Here is a 15,678-nt window from a genome sequence, read left to right on the forward strand (position 1 = left end):
GTCAACACCACAGTGATAGGCTCCTTAAAAATATCTAAAAAGGTGGGTGGGTGTGTGTGTGTGTTCGTTCAATTCTTGTCTTCTCACCTGACTGTGCAACAGGGAAACAAACTGAGATGTTGGCTTTTATGATATGAACATCTGTCCACTAGCTTATTTTACAAAAGCACCCGGACACCCATCTGATGGTATTAAGTTAGTAATGATCTGGGCTAGATCTAAATTAAAAAAAAAAACCTTTCACCTCTTTATAACATTTCCCTTAGCAATCTTTTGAACCTCTCCTCCAGCTGATAATGAACTTGGCTGCTATTCTGCAGCATGGGACAACTAATGCCATATGTGATTCTTCCTCCCTCACTTCTGGGTGCAGTGATTTCAGCTCCTGATAGGACATATGAAGCAAGCATCAGCCTTTGGTCACTGCAGAGCTGTTGCCCAAGGACTAACATTGGATTGATAGTAGGTTAGTTTCAAACACAGGAATAATAATAAATTTATTACGATAAAACAAACAGATAATGCATTAGTTCATGTACAAAATATTGATACCACTCGGCTGCCTCAATCAGTGCTTACTAAGTACCCACATTTTAAAACATCCTAAAACCGATGACACCACACAGATTTACAGAGGTCACAGCAATTTCTTGACACCACTGTAAGAGTCCAGCTACTTGTCAGGGACTGTTACACAATACTGGGGGATGGAGCAGGGTGTGATGGAAATACTTGAGACACTGAAATTCCCTTACACCCAGGAATTAAGAGTGAATGAACTACAAAGATAGGGCAGATTGAAATGTAATCACATTGTGCATGGAACCAGTTACTTATGGCAAGTGGCTTCATTTGCATTGCCTCACAACACAGCAGCTGATATCAGTCTTCTGATCCTAATTGAGATGACCAGTAATACTTTTACAGGTGGGTGTCCCTCAGGGCCTGAGGCACGCACGGTCAATTGTCAGTCTTAGACCTGAGCTGTGTTCAGTTTTTTTAAACAAACAGATGCAAGTGGGATATGCAAACGCTTCCCATGAGTTGCATCACTCCCCGAAGAAGCCAGAACCAAGAGAAATGCCAGGTAAGATGCAATTCCCCTGGTAAATATAAATGCAGATAAGTAGCTGCAGCCTGCTGGATTCATTTACAGTGCTGCTATGATTCAATCAATTGATTTTCCCTGCACAGACACTTGGAGCTCACAGGGAAATCAGTCAGCATGCACACTGAATACCCCTCCTTCAGATCATCCGACTTTCTAAGAGTGAGAAATGCATGGTCCGTGCTAACCAAAAACCGTTTATACAAAGTAGTGTTTAAAATAAGCTATAAAAATTTTCCTATGGTTGGTTTTCCTCCTAAACATAATTATTCAGATTAATTTGACGCATTAGGGATGCCCTAAAAAGGCCCCGATTTCTCCCCTTTCTCCAAATTAAATTACCAGACTCCTGCAACCATAGGGAAGTTTGTGAGCACATTCTAGCTGCAGCTAATTTATTCTTGGGGCAATATCAAGTCACACAACATACAGAGTGTGAGGAATACTGGCATCAGGCAAAGTCTGAAGCAAATTAGGACATTCTCCCCTCTCCTTTCTATACCATTCAGACTCCCTGATGGAAGTCTACAAATAATTTCTTCTCTAAGAAGACAATAAAAGCCCCTCCTAATACATCAGTCTCAAGAACCATATATACATGTTCTGTATATGTGAAAATGCTGGCAAAGTCCACAAAGGCAGAAGATAAAAGCATGAAATCTAAATCTAACACCAGGTTCCCTATTGAACCTGGCACCTAGAAACAAAACAGTATAAGGCTTTTTCTTCTGAAGTTCCCTCCCAAAATGCCTGTGATTCTTCCAGTGGCCATGGGAGAGGCCAGCAGTCGAGACCCAACTTCTTTGCTTCATGATTTCACAAGGGGAGGAAGTTATGCAGCAGAGAGGCAGGCCTGACGGATACTTTGTGCCCAGGTGTTTAAGAGTGCTGTGACTGAATGCTTGTCTGGAAGTTGCAGCAATTTTGATGTCATGTACTGATACACTGACTGCAAGAAGGGATTGGCTGCTGGAAAAGAAAAAGGAGACATCCCAGATAAACACGTGCACAACTGAATATCACGTATTGATCCCTCACTTTTTAAAGTGATGCCATCCTACTGTCCCCATACCATATTGTCGAGAGTTGTCTATCCACAGAGGACTCTGATCTGGATAGTCAGCTGGAACACTGAGTTGTAGTGGCGGGACATTTGGAAGGTTCTTGTCATCTAGAATTCAAACACATTTACTTTAACAAAAGATATTTTCCATCAGGACATCAAAGTAAGTTTTGTGTGGTGTTTTCCCTACGTCTATACATCACATACTGGAATGGACTGGGAGGGACTAGATCTAATCTTTGAAAGGAACCAAGACTATGAGTCTTCATTTCTGAAAAGCTCACTTTAAAAATGGCCTCTGCTTCCTGGAAGCTCAATCTGGAACTCGCAGCTCCACAACACACCCCACGCATCTCACCAGTCTCCATCTTTCATGAGGTGTATTTCATTTGAGTTTGGTTTCCTAAATATGAAATGTCTAGGCACTGTTCATACTACACATGTAAACCAGGACCAGAGCATTCCCATGTTTTGTCTGGTACACACTAAAATGAACCCACTTTACCTTTTCTTGTCCAAGGGCAAAACAAGTTCCCATGAAAATATACTCCATTCTTGCTTGGTTGAGAGAGAAGGGCAAAGACTTACACACACTTCCCCACTCACACCACCAGCTGTGACAACTGCTGGTGCAGCTGGGAAAACATTTTCAATACAATTAGACAGGTCCCATTCCTCAATGTCCCAATATCACATTTTAGGATGCTGAAAACTTTTGTCCTGACTACACTAGGCATTAAACCATTTTCTAACATCAGCAGAGCTTGAGCTAAGGGTGAAGAATTATCATCAGCAAGCTGCACCCATCAGTGCAAGAGGCAGAATTTTTCATCTGTGGAGCGGAAATCTAACAAGATCCAGTTGTACAATTAAATACTGTACTGTTTCACTCTTGGGATTCTTCCACAGTGGCAACAATTACCGACAAGTCCTATTTCTCACATCTCAAACAGCAAGTTTCTTGAAATACAAGGAAAGAGAAATGTAGTTATGTTTATAAATAGGCCACGTCATACTATCAGGAATTCAGATTACCTGGAGAGTTTGCTTGGATCCCAATTTAGGGAACCAATTAAATGCATACATGTAGCAACAAAAACCGCTAATATTTCAACTTAAAAAAGAGGCATTTTATTCAGAGACCAGCCTATAATGCTGCCTTCTTTTAGTATCAACATCATGATACTGGGGATGACACTTTCTAAAAAAAGCTGTAAATGGGTTAGCTATCTAGCTACTTGATCTGGGGGTACATCCTGAGGCTGCTCCTGAACCAAGCTCTGCAGGATAGCACATTATGCATTGCCACAACTGTGGCAAGCTAAAGAAAAACCATGATGAAATTATAGGCTGGCAAGATTTACAGCTGTACATATTCACAAGAAAATAAATCAACACCTCTTGAAAACACTCTTCATTTCTTCTTAGCTTACCTAGCTTGCATATGAGGTGGACTGTGCCATTATTACTGCAATGGGAGGGATCCAGATTCACCAGGAATTTAGGATTTAATCTTGCAACTTCCCCTTGTAATACATTTGGTATGGTCTGCCTTTCATCCTCTTCGTATTTACGCTTTCGAGGGGAAGCCATCTGGGCCCTGCATAAAATACATCCACAAAGGGACTCAGAGTGGGCATCATGTTATGCCAAGTCCACGTTTTTCAAACAAAGTTGATTTCTCAAGTACTTTACAGATGACAAGGAAGCACACACATATCCATCACTCCAGCCCATCCTTCCAACGTTTCAACCAAACAATTTCTCTTAAGACAACAGACAGCAGGGCAATGATACATACGTGATTGGAGGGCCATGTATCGCAGTCATAGCTGGCACAAAGGTACGGTAGAGGGAATGGTTGAAGACTGGTGAACGAATGTTTGCCAAGACAGCATCCAAAAGTGGCTGGCACAAGTACTGCTGTTTGGTAGGGGGCACTGGTGGAGGTGGTGGCGTGGGCTAAAGCACAAAGAAGCACATCTTATTTTATGTGCTGTCAGTCACAAATAGTCTGTACGAGAAACCTTGATTCATTATGCAAACTTGCACTACAGTATTTCCAATACATTTAAAAATCCCTTGCATTCCTCTAACCTCTGTTTTGTGCTACTCTAGAAACACTTCCTCAGTATCCCCGCGTATACTCTCAGTAAAGTAAATTCAAATTAACTAACTGAATTTGAAATGGATTGGTTAAATTGTATTAAACAGCTACATGGATACACTCATTCATAATTAAACTTTGAAAGTGAATTACGCTAAATGAAATTAAGACCACTTTAATTCTGAATGAGTGTCCATACAGGGGTTTAATGCAGTTTAACTAATCTATTTTGCATTCACACCTTTAAATAATTGGGATTAATTTTCCTGACTGTCCCCATGTAGACAAGCCCATAGTAAACAAAATTGACACTGTCAGTATCTTTCATGTAGAAATCCTGTCTTGGTGACATCTGCTAAAGACAAGAACAAGGATCCATTCCTAGGTGCTTGTACAAAGCATGAATACCTGAAAGTTCAGTAAGCAGAATAATTTTTAAGAGGTGTACACGAGGACATTCCTGCTGAATGGCCCAGTGTTTAACCAGTTTTCTGTTTACTTGCTCAGTCTAGCACTGTGAACACAAAGAGATGGGAAAATTCTGCCAAACTGGTGCCCTCTGTGGAATTCACTGCCAGCCTAACTCTCCAGTAAGATGAAAAGTAAACCCCATTGCTTACCACAGCCATGTCATTCTTGAGCTTCTCCAGAGCAATTTCACATTTCTGTAGAGTCTTCAGAGGGCATCTGAAAAGGAAGAGGAAAGAATTAGTTCAATTTGCTCTGCTGTCCAAGATGAGGACTTTGTGATATCTGAGCCTCCTGTCCACATTATTTCAGTGCTGATATGCTTGGATGCTGTTCAAAACAGGAACTGTAGCTCTGCCTCAGGGAACTTAAATTCTAAGTTGGATCACATGGTTCAAACCTAACATTCTGGCAAATAAAGGTCCAATCACACAGTGCTTAGATTTTTAAATAACTTACTTGGATCCTTGAATGGCTTTGCTGAAGGGCACATTAAGGAGGGACTTTAATGGAGAAAGAAAGGATGAATACCACAATGTTTAAATGAAATAGAGCTGATTGTTTTCAGCAAAATGAAGTTAACCCAGGTGGATTTCTCCAATCATTTCAATTAGCTCAAATAGACTGTATTACAGCAAAAGAAAACACATCTGACTTATCAGTTTACTGAATAGCTTTCTATGAAACTGTGTGCACAAAAGATCCCATACTGCGTCTTAGGGGACATCACATTGTAAAATCTTTTGGCAGGATTTTGCACAACTTCCTACGTAGAAGTTGCAACACAGAATGAATCAGCAAAAAAAGGGTTCTGAAATTTAAACTCCTTGCCCACCATGATTTCTCAACATAAAAAAGTTAGTGATACAACAACATTGAGGGTCTGCAAAAACAAGTAAATTCAGATTAGAGTTAAGAACTGTCTAGATACTACACGTTGCTGCAGGATGATAGACTAATGTCTGGGACACCACTACCCATTTGGGACTCCATGGTAGCCCCTATGTATTCTCTCATATTTCTGACAGTGGGTTTGGGAGGAAGAGAGTTCATTGGGGAGATGCTCGCACAAGCTAAACAGAAAAGGATGTTACCGTTTTGAAGGATCAGTCAGGATATCCAAGAGGCTCTTCATCTTACTCAGGTCCTTCTTCCTATCTGAAATAAAATAAGAAGGACTAGTGAGAAATGCATTCACTGCAGGCAGAGCTTCCAGCTCTGCAGTCATTACCACAAAAAACAGACTGGGAAAACTGAAAACTTGACCCATCTAAGGAGAAAGTAGTAAAGACCTGTGATTCTCCATCTTTTCATGAGGAAGAGTCTGTATCCAAAAAAGTTTAGATATAGTAAAGAAAAAGAGAGGTCCTGAAAGAAAGGGATTTGGAGATGAAAATGTTGTCATGCTTCAGAGTTAAGTCTTTGCAACCATGAGCAAGGAAAACAATAGACATAGGCTTAGTCTGCCAGAACCCCTAAAAGGGCAGTACACAGCCATCTCCACCAAAGGCTGACAGGGAGAACTGTACAGTAAAATACGAGGGGCCACACCTTCATTTTTATCAATCTTATTGATCATCCTCCGAAGTGGCTCGATGTACTTTGACAGCTGCTTGAGTTTCTCCAGGTACTGCTGCTCTTCAGACTGGCTGGAGCTCGCTGGACTCATGACCGAGTTTGGATTTCCTGCACCAGGCAAAAAGGTGAAGATTATATATCACATGTCAGAAGGGGTCAGGCAAAGCAGGACATTGGCTTATGAACTGTTGCTAGCGATTTCCAGCTGCATGAAACCCCAGAGTCAACAGACCTTTACATCCCCTTCTGGTTACCATTCCGGTTTTGTGAGAAAATTATGAAAACCCTCATGTAATTCAATGACAAAAAAAAGATGAGATCAGACAATTCCAAAACTCGAATATTCTCCTTGCCACACATGTAGCGCAGATAGCAAGTCCACCACTGAAATACTACTCACTGGTAGAGCTCCGTAGAGCCATAACTATGCAGCCTCAGATTTATCTCTGTATGTTTTGGTTACTAAGATGCATCACTGGATCATGCTCCACAGTATAGTTCTTACTGATGACCATATGAGTTACCTGGAGTGTTTAAAGGACCTGGAGATGGGACACTAAAGTTCTGTGGTGTTCGTGCAGCTGCTGGGCTCTGGGATGGTTGAGGAGATGGACTGGGGAGGAAGCTGCTGGGAGATGGGGCTGGGCCGGAGCTGAAGAATGGAAATGAAAGTCAATTCAATGCTAATATGAAGACAAAGTGGCCTGTAAGAAGCTAGCAGAAGAAATGGTTAGTCTGAGCAGGTATGTTTTACTGAGTGCTGCTGCAGCATTCTGAAAACTCCACTGATGGCTACTGTCTTTGAGTGTGTATTCCACCCAGCTGCACTGGAGTGGGATTTACAAAAGTGCTCGACATTGACCTAGCTCTGCTCCCAGTGAAGTTCGTGGTAAAAAACACCACTCTTGCAAGGTAAAAATTCAGAATCCCTGCCAGAAAGGTTTGATTACAGCATTCAGTAAAGATTCCAAAGCTAACACCACTGAATTTTGACTTAGTGGGAGAGACTCACTCTAGCAAGACTGAAGTTTGTTAGTAGGTCTTTAACTCCAGAGGTCTCTGAATAACTCCTCCATCAACCCAGAAGCATGATGGGGCCTTTCTCTGGAGACCAAGCAGAAGCCTTGGATTTAGGGGCCATGGCCTTCTGCTTCTGACATCCCATTCAATCCTTTAACTCACCTTCCATTAAGCCACAATAGTTAGGGGCGTATCTGTATGTGGCTAAACACAGAGTAGCCTCAGAGAAGGTGAATGGGGAGGGGATAGCAACATGAGCATGACTCCTCCAGGTTCCTATGACATGACAGCCCAAGAGCTGTGCTACTGAAGGTCCCAATCCATGCAATGTCAACCTCAGGGCATCACAAGGGTTGGACTCCCACTTGAAAGTGCACCGGATAGGCACCTACGACAACTTTGTTTTAACTTCCATTCATGTTCATCACCATCTGGTGAGAGCATCTGTGGCTGCCACTCACCTCAGGTGGTCACATTCTGGCTCACCTGACATTCGAGTTTGGCTGAGAAGTTGGCTGCCCTGGTTGAGGTGATGGCTGTGGCTGAGGAGGTGGTGGCATTGACTGGGGTGTCTGTGCTTGCTGGACAGGTGAGGGAGATGACATCATGGTAATGCTGCTCTGGCTGACCTGAAATGGGAAAGAATACATTAAACAAAGAAGAGAGCTGATAATGGGAACCTATGTAAAAAGGCTTTGGCTATGGTGAGAAGAGCATCCTCTGGACTCTATAAGAAACAGAAAATGTTAGTTTCCTAAACTCCTCCATAAAGAGAGCACTGCCAGTACCTCGCATTTCTTTCTTGAGGTACTCAGGGGAAATGTTTCACACCAAGATTTAACTAACAGTTAAAACTCAAAAAATGAGCATTATTTTGGAGTCAGTTATTGAGTTCCTCCTTCTTAGATTACAATAGCAAGTGTTTCATCTGAACTATCATTTCCTTTATTATAACTACAGTAAACAAAGTCATGGAGGACTGGCGTGAGAATTTATGACCACGGTGAAAAAACCCTTCCTTATTTTTGCTTTCAATTTATATTCTCCAAACCCTTTTCTTATTTTTTGGCTACTGCATCCAAATCACTTTTCTTTAGGAGGAGGGGGAAGGAAAGGACAATGTATGGCGAGTGAAATATAAGACTCTTGATATTCAAATTGGAAAGCCTGGGGGAGCCAGAAAAGTTTTCAAGTGGTTGGGATGGGGTGAGGAAAGGGGAGGTTATTTTGGTTTTAGAGATGGGATGGGGTTGCATAAACCCAAAGGACAGAAAGCTCAAGCTGGGGAGAGTCTTCTAAGAAGCCACAATGAAAAATTAAAATCTACAACCCTTGGCAGGAGAAATTCTGTGCACAATAAAGTTTATTCTTCAACTTGCGATCAAAGAGAAAATTAAGGGATGCGGATTGAAATAAAAAAATGTATTCCTATAATTTTGTGGTGTTAACTCAGATAAACAAAGGTGATTTGAGCTAATCTACAAGACAGCACATCATGACATCACAGTATCCCATGAATTTACCATGAGTCTTCTAATGGGATCTTGGTAATAAGCCAACTCAATTTCTACCATGTGGAAAGCAAAGAGCACAAAAATTCCTTTCCAAACACTCCAGGTGCTTTATAGATTTGCTCCTTTCCCTCACTAATTCAGAGCCAGCCCACTATTGTCACAGGCTATAATGAACGCAGCAAACATAGGAAGCATGGCATGATCTACCGTATGCACATAGAGGGTCACAAGGTATCCTTGGCCTGGAACAACACATCTTAAGGGTACAGGAAGAATTAAACTGGCTATCCTCTACATTCTCTTCTACCTCTTATGCTGCTTACAATGAGCCATAACGTGCAGGTTACTATAATCCTATATGTGGTGTTCCAGTGAGTTGGATTTTAGTAGAATGCCCCCCTCAGCCAGCAGACAGGGCACAGCAAGGGAAAAAACAAAAGCAAAACTGAAGGGACCGAGATTCTAGGCAAGAAAAAGAAATGAACCCAAATGATCTAGCTAGATGGAAATCCAGGGCCTCTTTGAACCAACAGACACTCTAGTTCAGGGGTTCTCAAACAGGGTTGGGACCCCTCAGGGGGTTGTGACCCCGCTTTGCTTCCAGCATTTATAATGGTGTTAAATATATTTAAAAGTTTTTTTTAATTGATGGGGGGGGGGGAATACTCAGAGGCTTGCTATGTGAAAGGGGTCACCAATACAAAAGTTTGAGAATCACTGCTCTAGTTGATCATCCACTATGGCACAGCTTAAGGATCATGGCAATGTAACATGTTATGGTCTCATTTCTACTTTTAGTAACATCATTCCTTTCCCACCCATTCCCCCATGACTTTAATACATGGTTTAAAGACTTCTCTTTCCAGATGCTTTTCTCCATAATAAGCTGTGCTTGCTGGTTTTCATGGGAGGGGAATATTTGCCAGTCACTCTCTTCCCAGCAGCTGAAGAACGATGCTTGGAATTAAATGGCGTAATTCTGCCTCCCATGGAGCTTTTGTGCCCTGAGAACTCAAGTGGAGGAAGAACAAAAACATTTCAGAGAGTTCCCCCTGCTTTAACTCCTACTCTGCCCCAATGCACAGGTCCTCTCTTCTTGGCAAGTATCCCTTCAGAGCACATCAAATAGCGTGAGCTGCTGAAGAGCAAAGGACTGCATCTGCAGTGCTCCTAGCTCAGGACCAGACCCTCATCTCCAATGTATGGGATCCTTCTCTTTAAAAGATTGAATACGCACTGTACAGTGCCCCTACTACACAACGGCAAACTAAATTAATGCTTATATCCTGTTTCCTTTCACAGCACTACCCATTCCCACAAGGTATGAGCAGTGATGAGTTACCAGAAGCTGAAGAACCAGTTCCTTCAGTCGCTCCGGGTCTTTGGCGGTACTGAGCCACTGAAGTGCCGCCGAAGGCCCGGTGCAAGTGAAGGACCCGCCGCCGAAGGCTCGGAGTGCTGCCGGGTGAGTAAAAATTCACAAGGGAGCCTCCACAGCCGAGAGCTCAGGCGGGATGTGAGCTGGAGTTTGCCCACCCCTTTAACAACCGGTTCTAAACCGGCTTCAAAATTTAACAACCGGTTTGTGTGCACCGGTGTGACCCGGCTCCAGCTCACCACGGGGTATGAGCATCCACAGAGCACGTTCCCTCTTTTAAAACCAGCTTGCACCCCCTGCTGGAGTCAAGTGGGACACTGCAGTCAGCTGCTTGACACTCAGTGTGGTTATGACAGTTTCATATATTCCAAGGCCGTCTTCTAGTCTGACCTCCTGTATAACAAGCTCCTGCCTCCTCTTTGGCAGCAACCCCTCTGCTGAGAGTAGAGTACTAGGAGATGCAGATCAGGCTTGTGCTGAGCACTGACCTCTTCAGTCCATTCCCACCAAAGTTTTAGTTATTGCACTACTTCCTTTCCCAAGGCTGCTTTGGTGCTTCAGGAATCCTCCCCTAAAAGAGGCCATCTTATATATTTGTACTCTTCTGACTCCTACGCGGCACTATTCCCAGGGAGTAGAATTAGATTACACAATAAACAAAACCTCAGTTTCCAGGATATGATCTTTACAACTAACTCAGACTAGCTCTGTGAAGTCCAGCTCAATTGGACTTTAGGTTTTGACAGTTTGCACCCAGCAAGATTCCAGCAAATCCAAGCTACCCGTTGTTGCACATAATCCTGCCATGTTCTTTATGGGAATCTCACCAAGTAGTAAAAACACTTTTGGCCTAAAGGAAAACTCTAGCAATCAGTTACCTAACAATACTTATATTTTTTTAATGCTTAAGTCAGTGAACAAAACCCTGTGTACCCTGTAGCAAGCTGGATTCAAGTTTGTCACCAAGCGCCCCTGCTTTGGTGGCAAGACTGAAAATTCTGCAGAAACAATAAGCTTAACAAACAGGTTTTCATATTTGCAGTTGGATCTGTATCCATTCTATTAATTTGATATTACATTCAGTTTTACTTTATTCCTAGATTTCCAGTGTACTCAAAACTTTTGTACCAACATTTCATAAGGGCATTGTAGCAGTCAAGGCTACTGGAGATTGTAGCAGATCAGAAGGGGAAGCTGGAGATTTTGACACCAAAGAATATGTAGCAGACAATCTGGGATTAGTACACTGGCTCTTATTTTAGCAGAAACACTTGGCTAAACATTATTAAAATAGAAAAGAACTATTTAAGCTGACATTTAAATTACCATCAGTAGGCTTCAGAGTCAACATATGAGGTAAATAGGGAAGCTCACATCTCTTGGTTATTGTTTTAGACTTCACGAGACCCCACTGACATTCAGTTCGTGCTTCATGGCACTTCAGTCACAAGGGCTAGAAGCCTAACTTTTTTTAGATTAAAGTTTAAAAAAAACTGAGCTCAGTTCTGAATTTGGTGACAAGTTCAATAGCCATGAAATTGTTGAGTCCTAAGCCCTATCAGCAATTAACAGTGCAGCTGCATTCTGAGCAAGATCCAGAAGCTACTCTGCAAAGAGACAATCAAGTCTTGTGGTGACAGGGAAACATGCTGCTCTTCTGTCATGCAGGATAAATCGAAAGCACAGCCTGGACAACCAATATTTTTATACCAAGTCCACATTTGGTCCTTTCTTGGAAAAGGTGTTTCAAATATGACACCAAGTTTCTTAACTTTAGCACTATCTCCAAATTAGTCTTTCAATTATTGAGATCAAGTAGATAGACTTACGCAGACTACCAATAACCAGCTACAGCCCTAAGTAGGGCTGTCAAGCGATTAAAAAAATTAATCACGATTAATCGTGCTATTAAACAATAGAATACTATATTTAAATATTTTGGGATGTTTTCTACATTTTCAAATATATTGATTTCAATTACAACACAGAATACAAAGTGTACAGTGCTCACTTTATTTTTTATTACAAATATTTGCACTGTAAAAAACAAAAATAGCATTTTTCAATTCACCTAATACAAGTACTTAGTGCAATCTCTCTGTCATGAAAGTTCAACTTACAAATGTAGAACTATGTACAAACAACTAACTGCATTCAAAAATAAAACAATGTAAAACTTTAGCGCCTACAAGTCCACCAGTCTTATTTCAGCCAATTGCTCAGACAAACAAAGTTTGGTTACAATTTGCAGGAGATAATGCTGCCCGCTTCTTATTTACAATATCACCTGAAAGTGAGAACAGGCATTCTCAGGGCACTATTGTAGCTGATGTTGCAAGATATTTACATGCCAGATGAGCTAAAGATTCGTATGTCCCTTAATGCTTCAACCACCATTCCAGAGGATATGCATTGATGATGGTTTCTGCTCAGTAACGATCCAAAGCAGAATGGACTGAAGCATGTTCATTTTCATCATCTGAGTCAGAGGCCACCAGCAGAAGGCTGATTTTCTTTTTTTGTGGTTCGGGTTCTGTAGTTTCCGCATCTGAGTGTTGCTCTTTTAAGACTTCTGAAAGCATGCGACATACCTTATGCCTCTCAGATTTTGGACGGCACTTCAGATTCTTGAACCTTGGGTCGAGTGCTGTAGCTATCTTTAGAAATCTCACATTGGTACCTTCTTTGCATTTGTCAAATCTGCTGTCAGAATGTTCTTAAAACAAACAAGTGTTGGGTCATCATCCAAGACTGCTATAACATGAACTATATGGCAGAATGCGGGTAAAACAGAACAGGAGACATAAAATTCTCCCCCCAAGGAGTTCAGTCACAAATTTAATTAACACTTTTTTTTTTTAATTTTAAACAAGTATCAGCATTAGTGGACTTGTAGGCTCTGAAATTTTAGATTGTTTTGTTTTTGAGTGCAGTTATTTAACAAAAAAAATCTACATTTATAAGTTACACTTTCACAATAAAGAGATTGTACTAAAGTTCTTGTTTGAGATGAACTGAAAAATACTATTTTTTGTTTATCATTGTTTATCACAGTGCAAATATTTGTAATCAAAATTATATAAAGTAAGCAGTGTACACTTTGTATTCTGTGTTGTAATCAAAATCAATATATTTGAAAATGCAGAAAAACAGCCAAAAATATTTAACACATTTCAATTGGTATTCTATTGTTTAAAAGTGTGATTATTTGCCATTAATTTTTTAAATCGTGATTAATTTTTTGAGTTAATCGCATGCGTTAACTGCGATGAATCAACAGCCCTAGCCATAAGCTATTTTCTACTGCTGCTCTACCCAGCAGGAACAGGTCTGAAGACAGGATAATGGCGACATATCCAACAAACAACATTATTCAAACATTTCTCTAGGGTACAGACCAAAACCACAGCCTCCACGGGTCAAGCAGAACTATATATTTCTCTGCAATCTGAATTGAATTTTGGGGGATTGGTTTTTACTCAAAAATCCACACTGTGGGTCTTGAGCTACCCAAACACCTGCCCAAGTCAATTTAGTTTTTAAAACATTCTTCTCATCCCCTGCTAACTGATGGTCCATTCATCCCAATACATTTTCCAGGAGCTATTTTCATTCCAACTGGTGCCACATGTGCACATTCCCCTCTTTCACTGGCCTACAATTCCCCAGTTGTCCAATACTACAGGACATAATTTTAATGAAATTGACTCTTACAATCTGCACCTAATTCATTTGATGTCAAGAGTTCAGGCTTCCCAGCAACCACTGGTACAATAGTAGTAAGAGGTCAATATACAGAACAGGCAGCTGGACTGACAGACTACGGCTCTCTCTCTCTCTCTCACTGTGGTGGCCTCACTTTAATGGATGGATGAGAGACTCAGGGCTAGCAGTGTAGCGTCGCCTACGGAAATTCTTCTTTGTCTCAAGTAATTCCAACGACAGAACAATTAACAGGATTAAAAGAATTTTCCAGTTCCAACCAGAAAAATGTAATTGAATAAATATGCCAGAGCCTGTGGTGTATTTCTGGCCACTGCCTCTTTCTGTTGCACATGCCACCTTAGCCAACACCTTACTTTAACACTAAGTGTATCTACTAAGTGTGACCCTTCAGCAGCAATAAATAAACGATGCAAAGGACTCAGGATTTATGATCTCAGATACTTCCAGAGCTCCAAGGCCTGCTAGCAAAGGAAACTCAAAATATAATACTGGGAGGATGGCAGAAGTCTTTTGTCATCTACTAACAGGAGAAAGCAATATGGAAACTGGAGCTGCTGGGCAGGTATGAGCTGTGAAGGTGACAGCGTGAACATATGAGACATGCAGCTCACGAGGCCCAGGGAGTCCCTCATTATACATGCAAAGCCAATCAAGCACTGGGATGAGCAGCAGGAAGAGTTGATCTCCACTTCAGTGTCTCTGCATGAGAGAGTTTTAAATCAAGAGATTCACCCAGAGCTGAGCATTACAGAACAGTAGTGCATGAGGATTTCATAACCAATTCATAGAGCTGAGGAGGGACTTTGTTACTGTGGCAATGCTAATAAGTAGATGAGCACCAAACTCCTTTCCTGCTTCCTTCTAGTTTTCCCTGTTCATTCCTGAGATGGCAAATACTGCGCAAGTGAAATACAAATGCAAGAAAAGCTAGTGCTGGGCCTGTACTGTTATGGCAGGTATAATAGACTGACACTTAGAGATCAGAAGGGACCAAAGAACCTCACCCACCCACTCCTGTAATAGACCCAGAACCTGCGGCATATTCTGATCCAACACATTTCCAAATGTGGAATAGGGCCCTGTCAACCTTTTCACTGAGGCAGGTCCACAGTGAAAGTGCATCTATGCTGACTCCTGCTTCAAATTTTTGAAAGGACAGGCAGAACATGGACTATTTCCTGAGTGAAAGAGGGGTAGGAAGTGCATCAGAAATCCAGAACTGTAATTTGGGTGCATAATCATGTGCTGTTTTATTTTATTCAAAGATTGTTTGTAATTTGCAGCTTTACTAGGAGCTTAAAGTAGTAACATTTTTTTCTTCAGTTCAGGGACATTTTAATTAGCTCCATATCTCCTGCACCACGTCCTAATCATCAACTGAAACAGAAATTAGCCAAGTTTATTGCTCATGAAAGAAGGACTAACACTAGCTAGAGCAATGCATAGCATGGGGAGGTGTCAGGCAAGCTTCCCAACACAACTCAGCCAATGCCTTGCACTCCTGGCCCATGACACTTCATATATGAGTCCTGGGGCCTCTCCTGAGCAAAGACAAGCCATGCAGTGGTTTTGTGATATGTGCAAAGACTAAGCAGAGACCAGAAAATTCAATTCATTTGAAACCTGAACCAGATATGAACATGGAATTTTTAAACATTCAAATATTGTGAACTGTGTTACTTTTTCAAAGCTTTATTCAATATCTCAAGCTCTCAA

At 41.4% G+C, this 15,678-nt stretch overlaps 1 protein-coding gene across 13 annotated transcripts in view; it reads right to left on the reverse strand.

Moving 5' to 3' along the window:
* Positions 1-471: 471 nt before the first annotated feature.
* Positions 472-15,678, reverse strand: part of MED15 (mediator complex subunit 15) — a 40,626-nt gene continuing 25,419 nt past the window's right edge. For 7 of the 13 annotated variants that reach the window (XM_038373750.2, XM_038373753.2, XM_038373757.2 and 4 more), the window contains 9 exons: positions 7,831-7,973; positions 6,849-6,976; positions 6,298-6,432; positions 5,841-5,904; positions 4,899-4,965; positions 3,973-4,133; positions 3,605-3,771; positions 2,181-2,279; positions 472-2,077 (listed from right to left, as the gene is read on the reverse strand). In XM_038373750.2, the coding sequence (XP_038229678.1) occupies positions 1,941-2,077; positions 2,181-2,279; positions 3,605-3,771; positions 3,973-4,133; positions 4,899-4,965; positions 5,841-5,904; positions 6,298-6,432; positions 6,849-6,976; positions 7,831-7,973 (1,101 nt within the window). In that variant the 3' untranslated portion in view covers positions 472-1,940. Of the gene's footprint in view, positions 2,078-2,180; positions 2,280-2,743; positions 3,772-3,972; positions 4,134-4,898; positions 4,966-5,840; positions 5,905-6,297; positions 6,433-6,848; positions 6,977-7,830; positions 7,974-15,678 lie in introns of those variants that run through there. The other 6 variants (XM_043498143.1, XM_038373751.2, XR_006275882.1 and 3 more) reach the window with 5 other exon arrangements.

Source organism: Dermochelys coriacea, chromosome 15 (genome assembly GCF_009764565.3).
Source record: "Dermochelys coriacea isolate rDerCor1 chromosome 15, rDerCor1.pri.v4, whole genome shotgun sequence".
Lineage (NCBI taxonomy): Eukaryota > Metazoa > Chordata > Testudines > Dermochelyidae > Dermochelys > Dermochelys coriacea.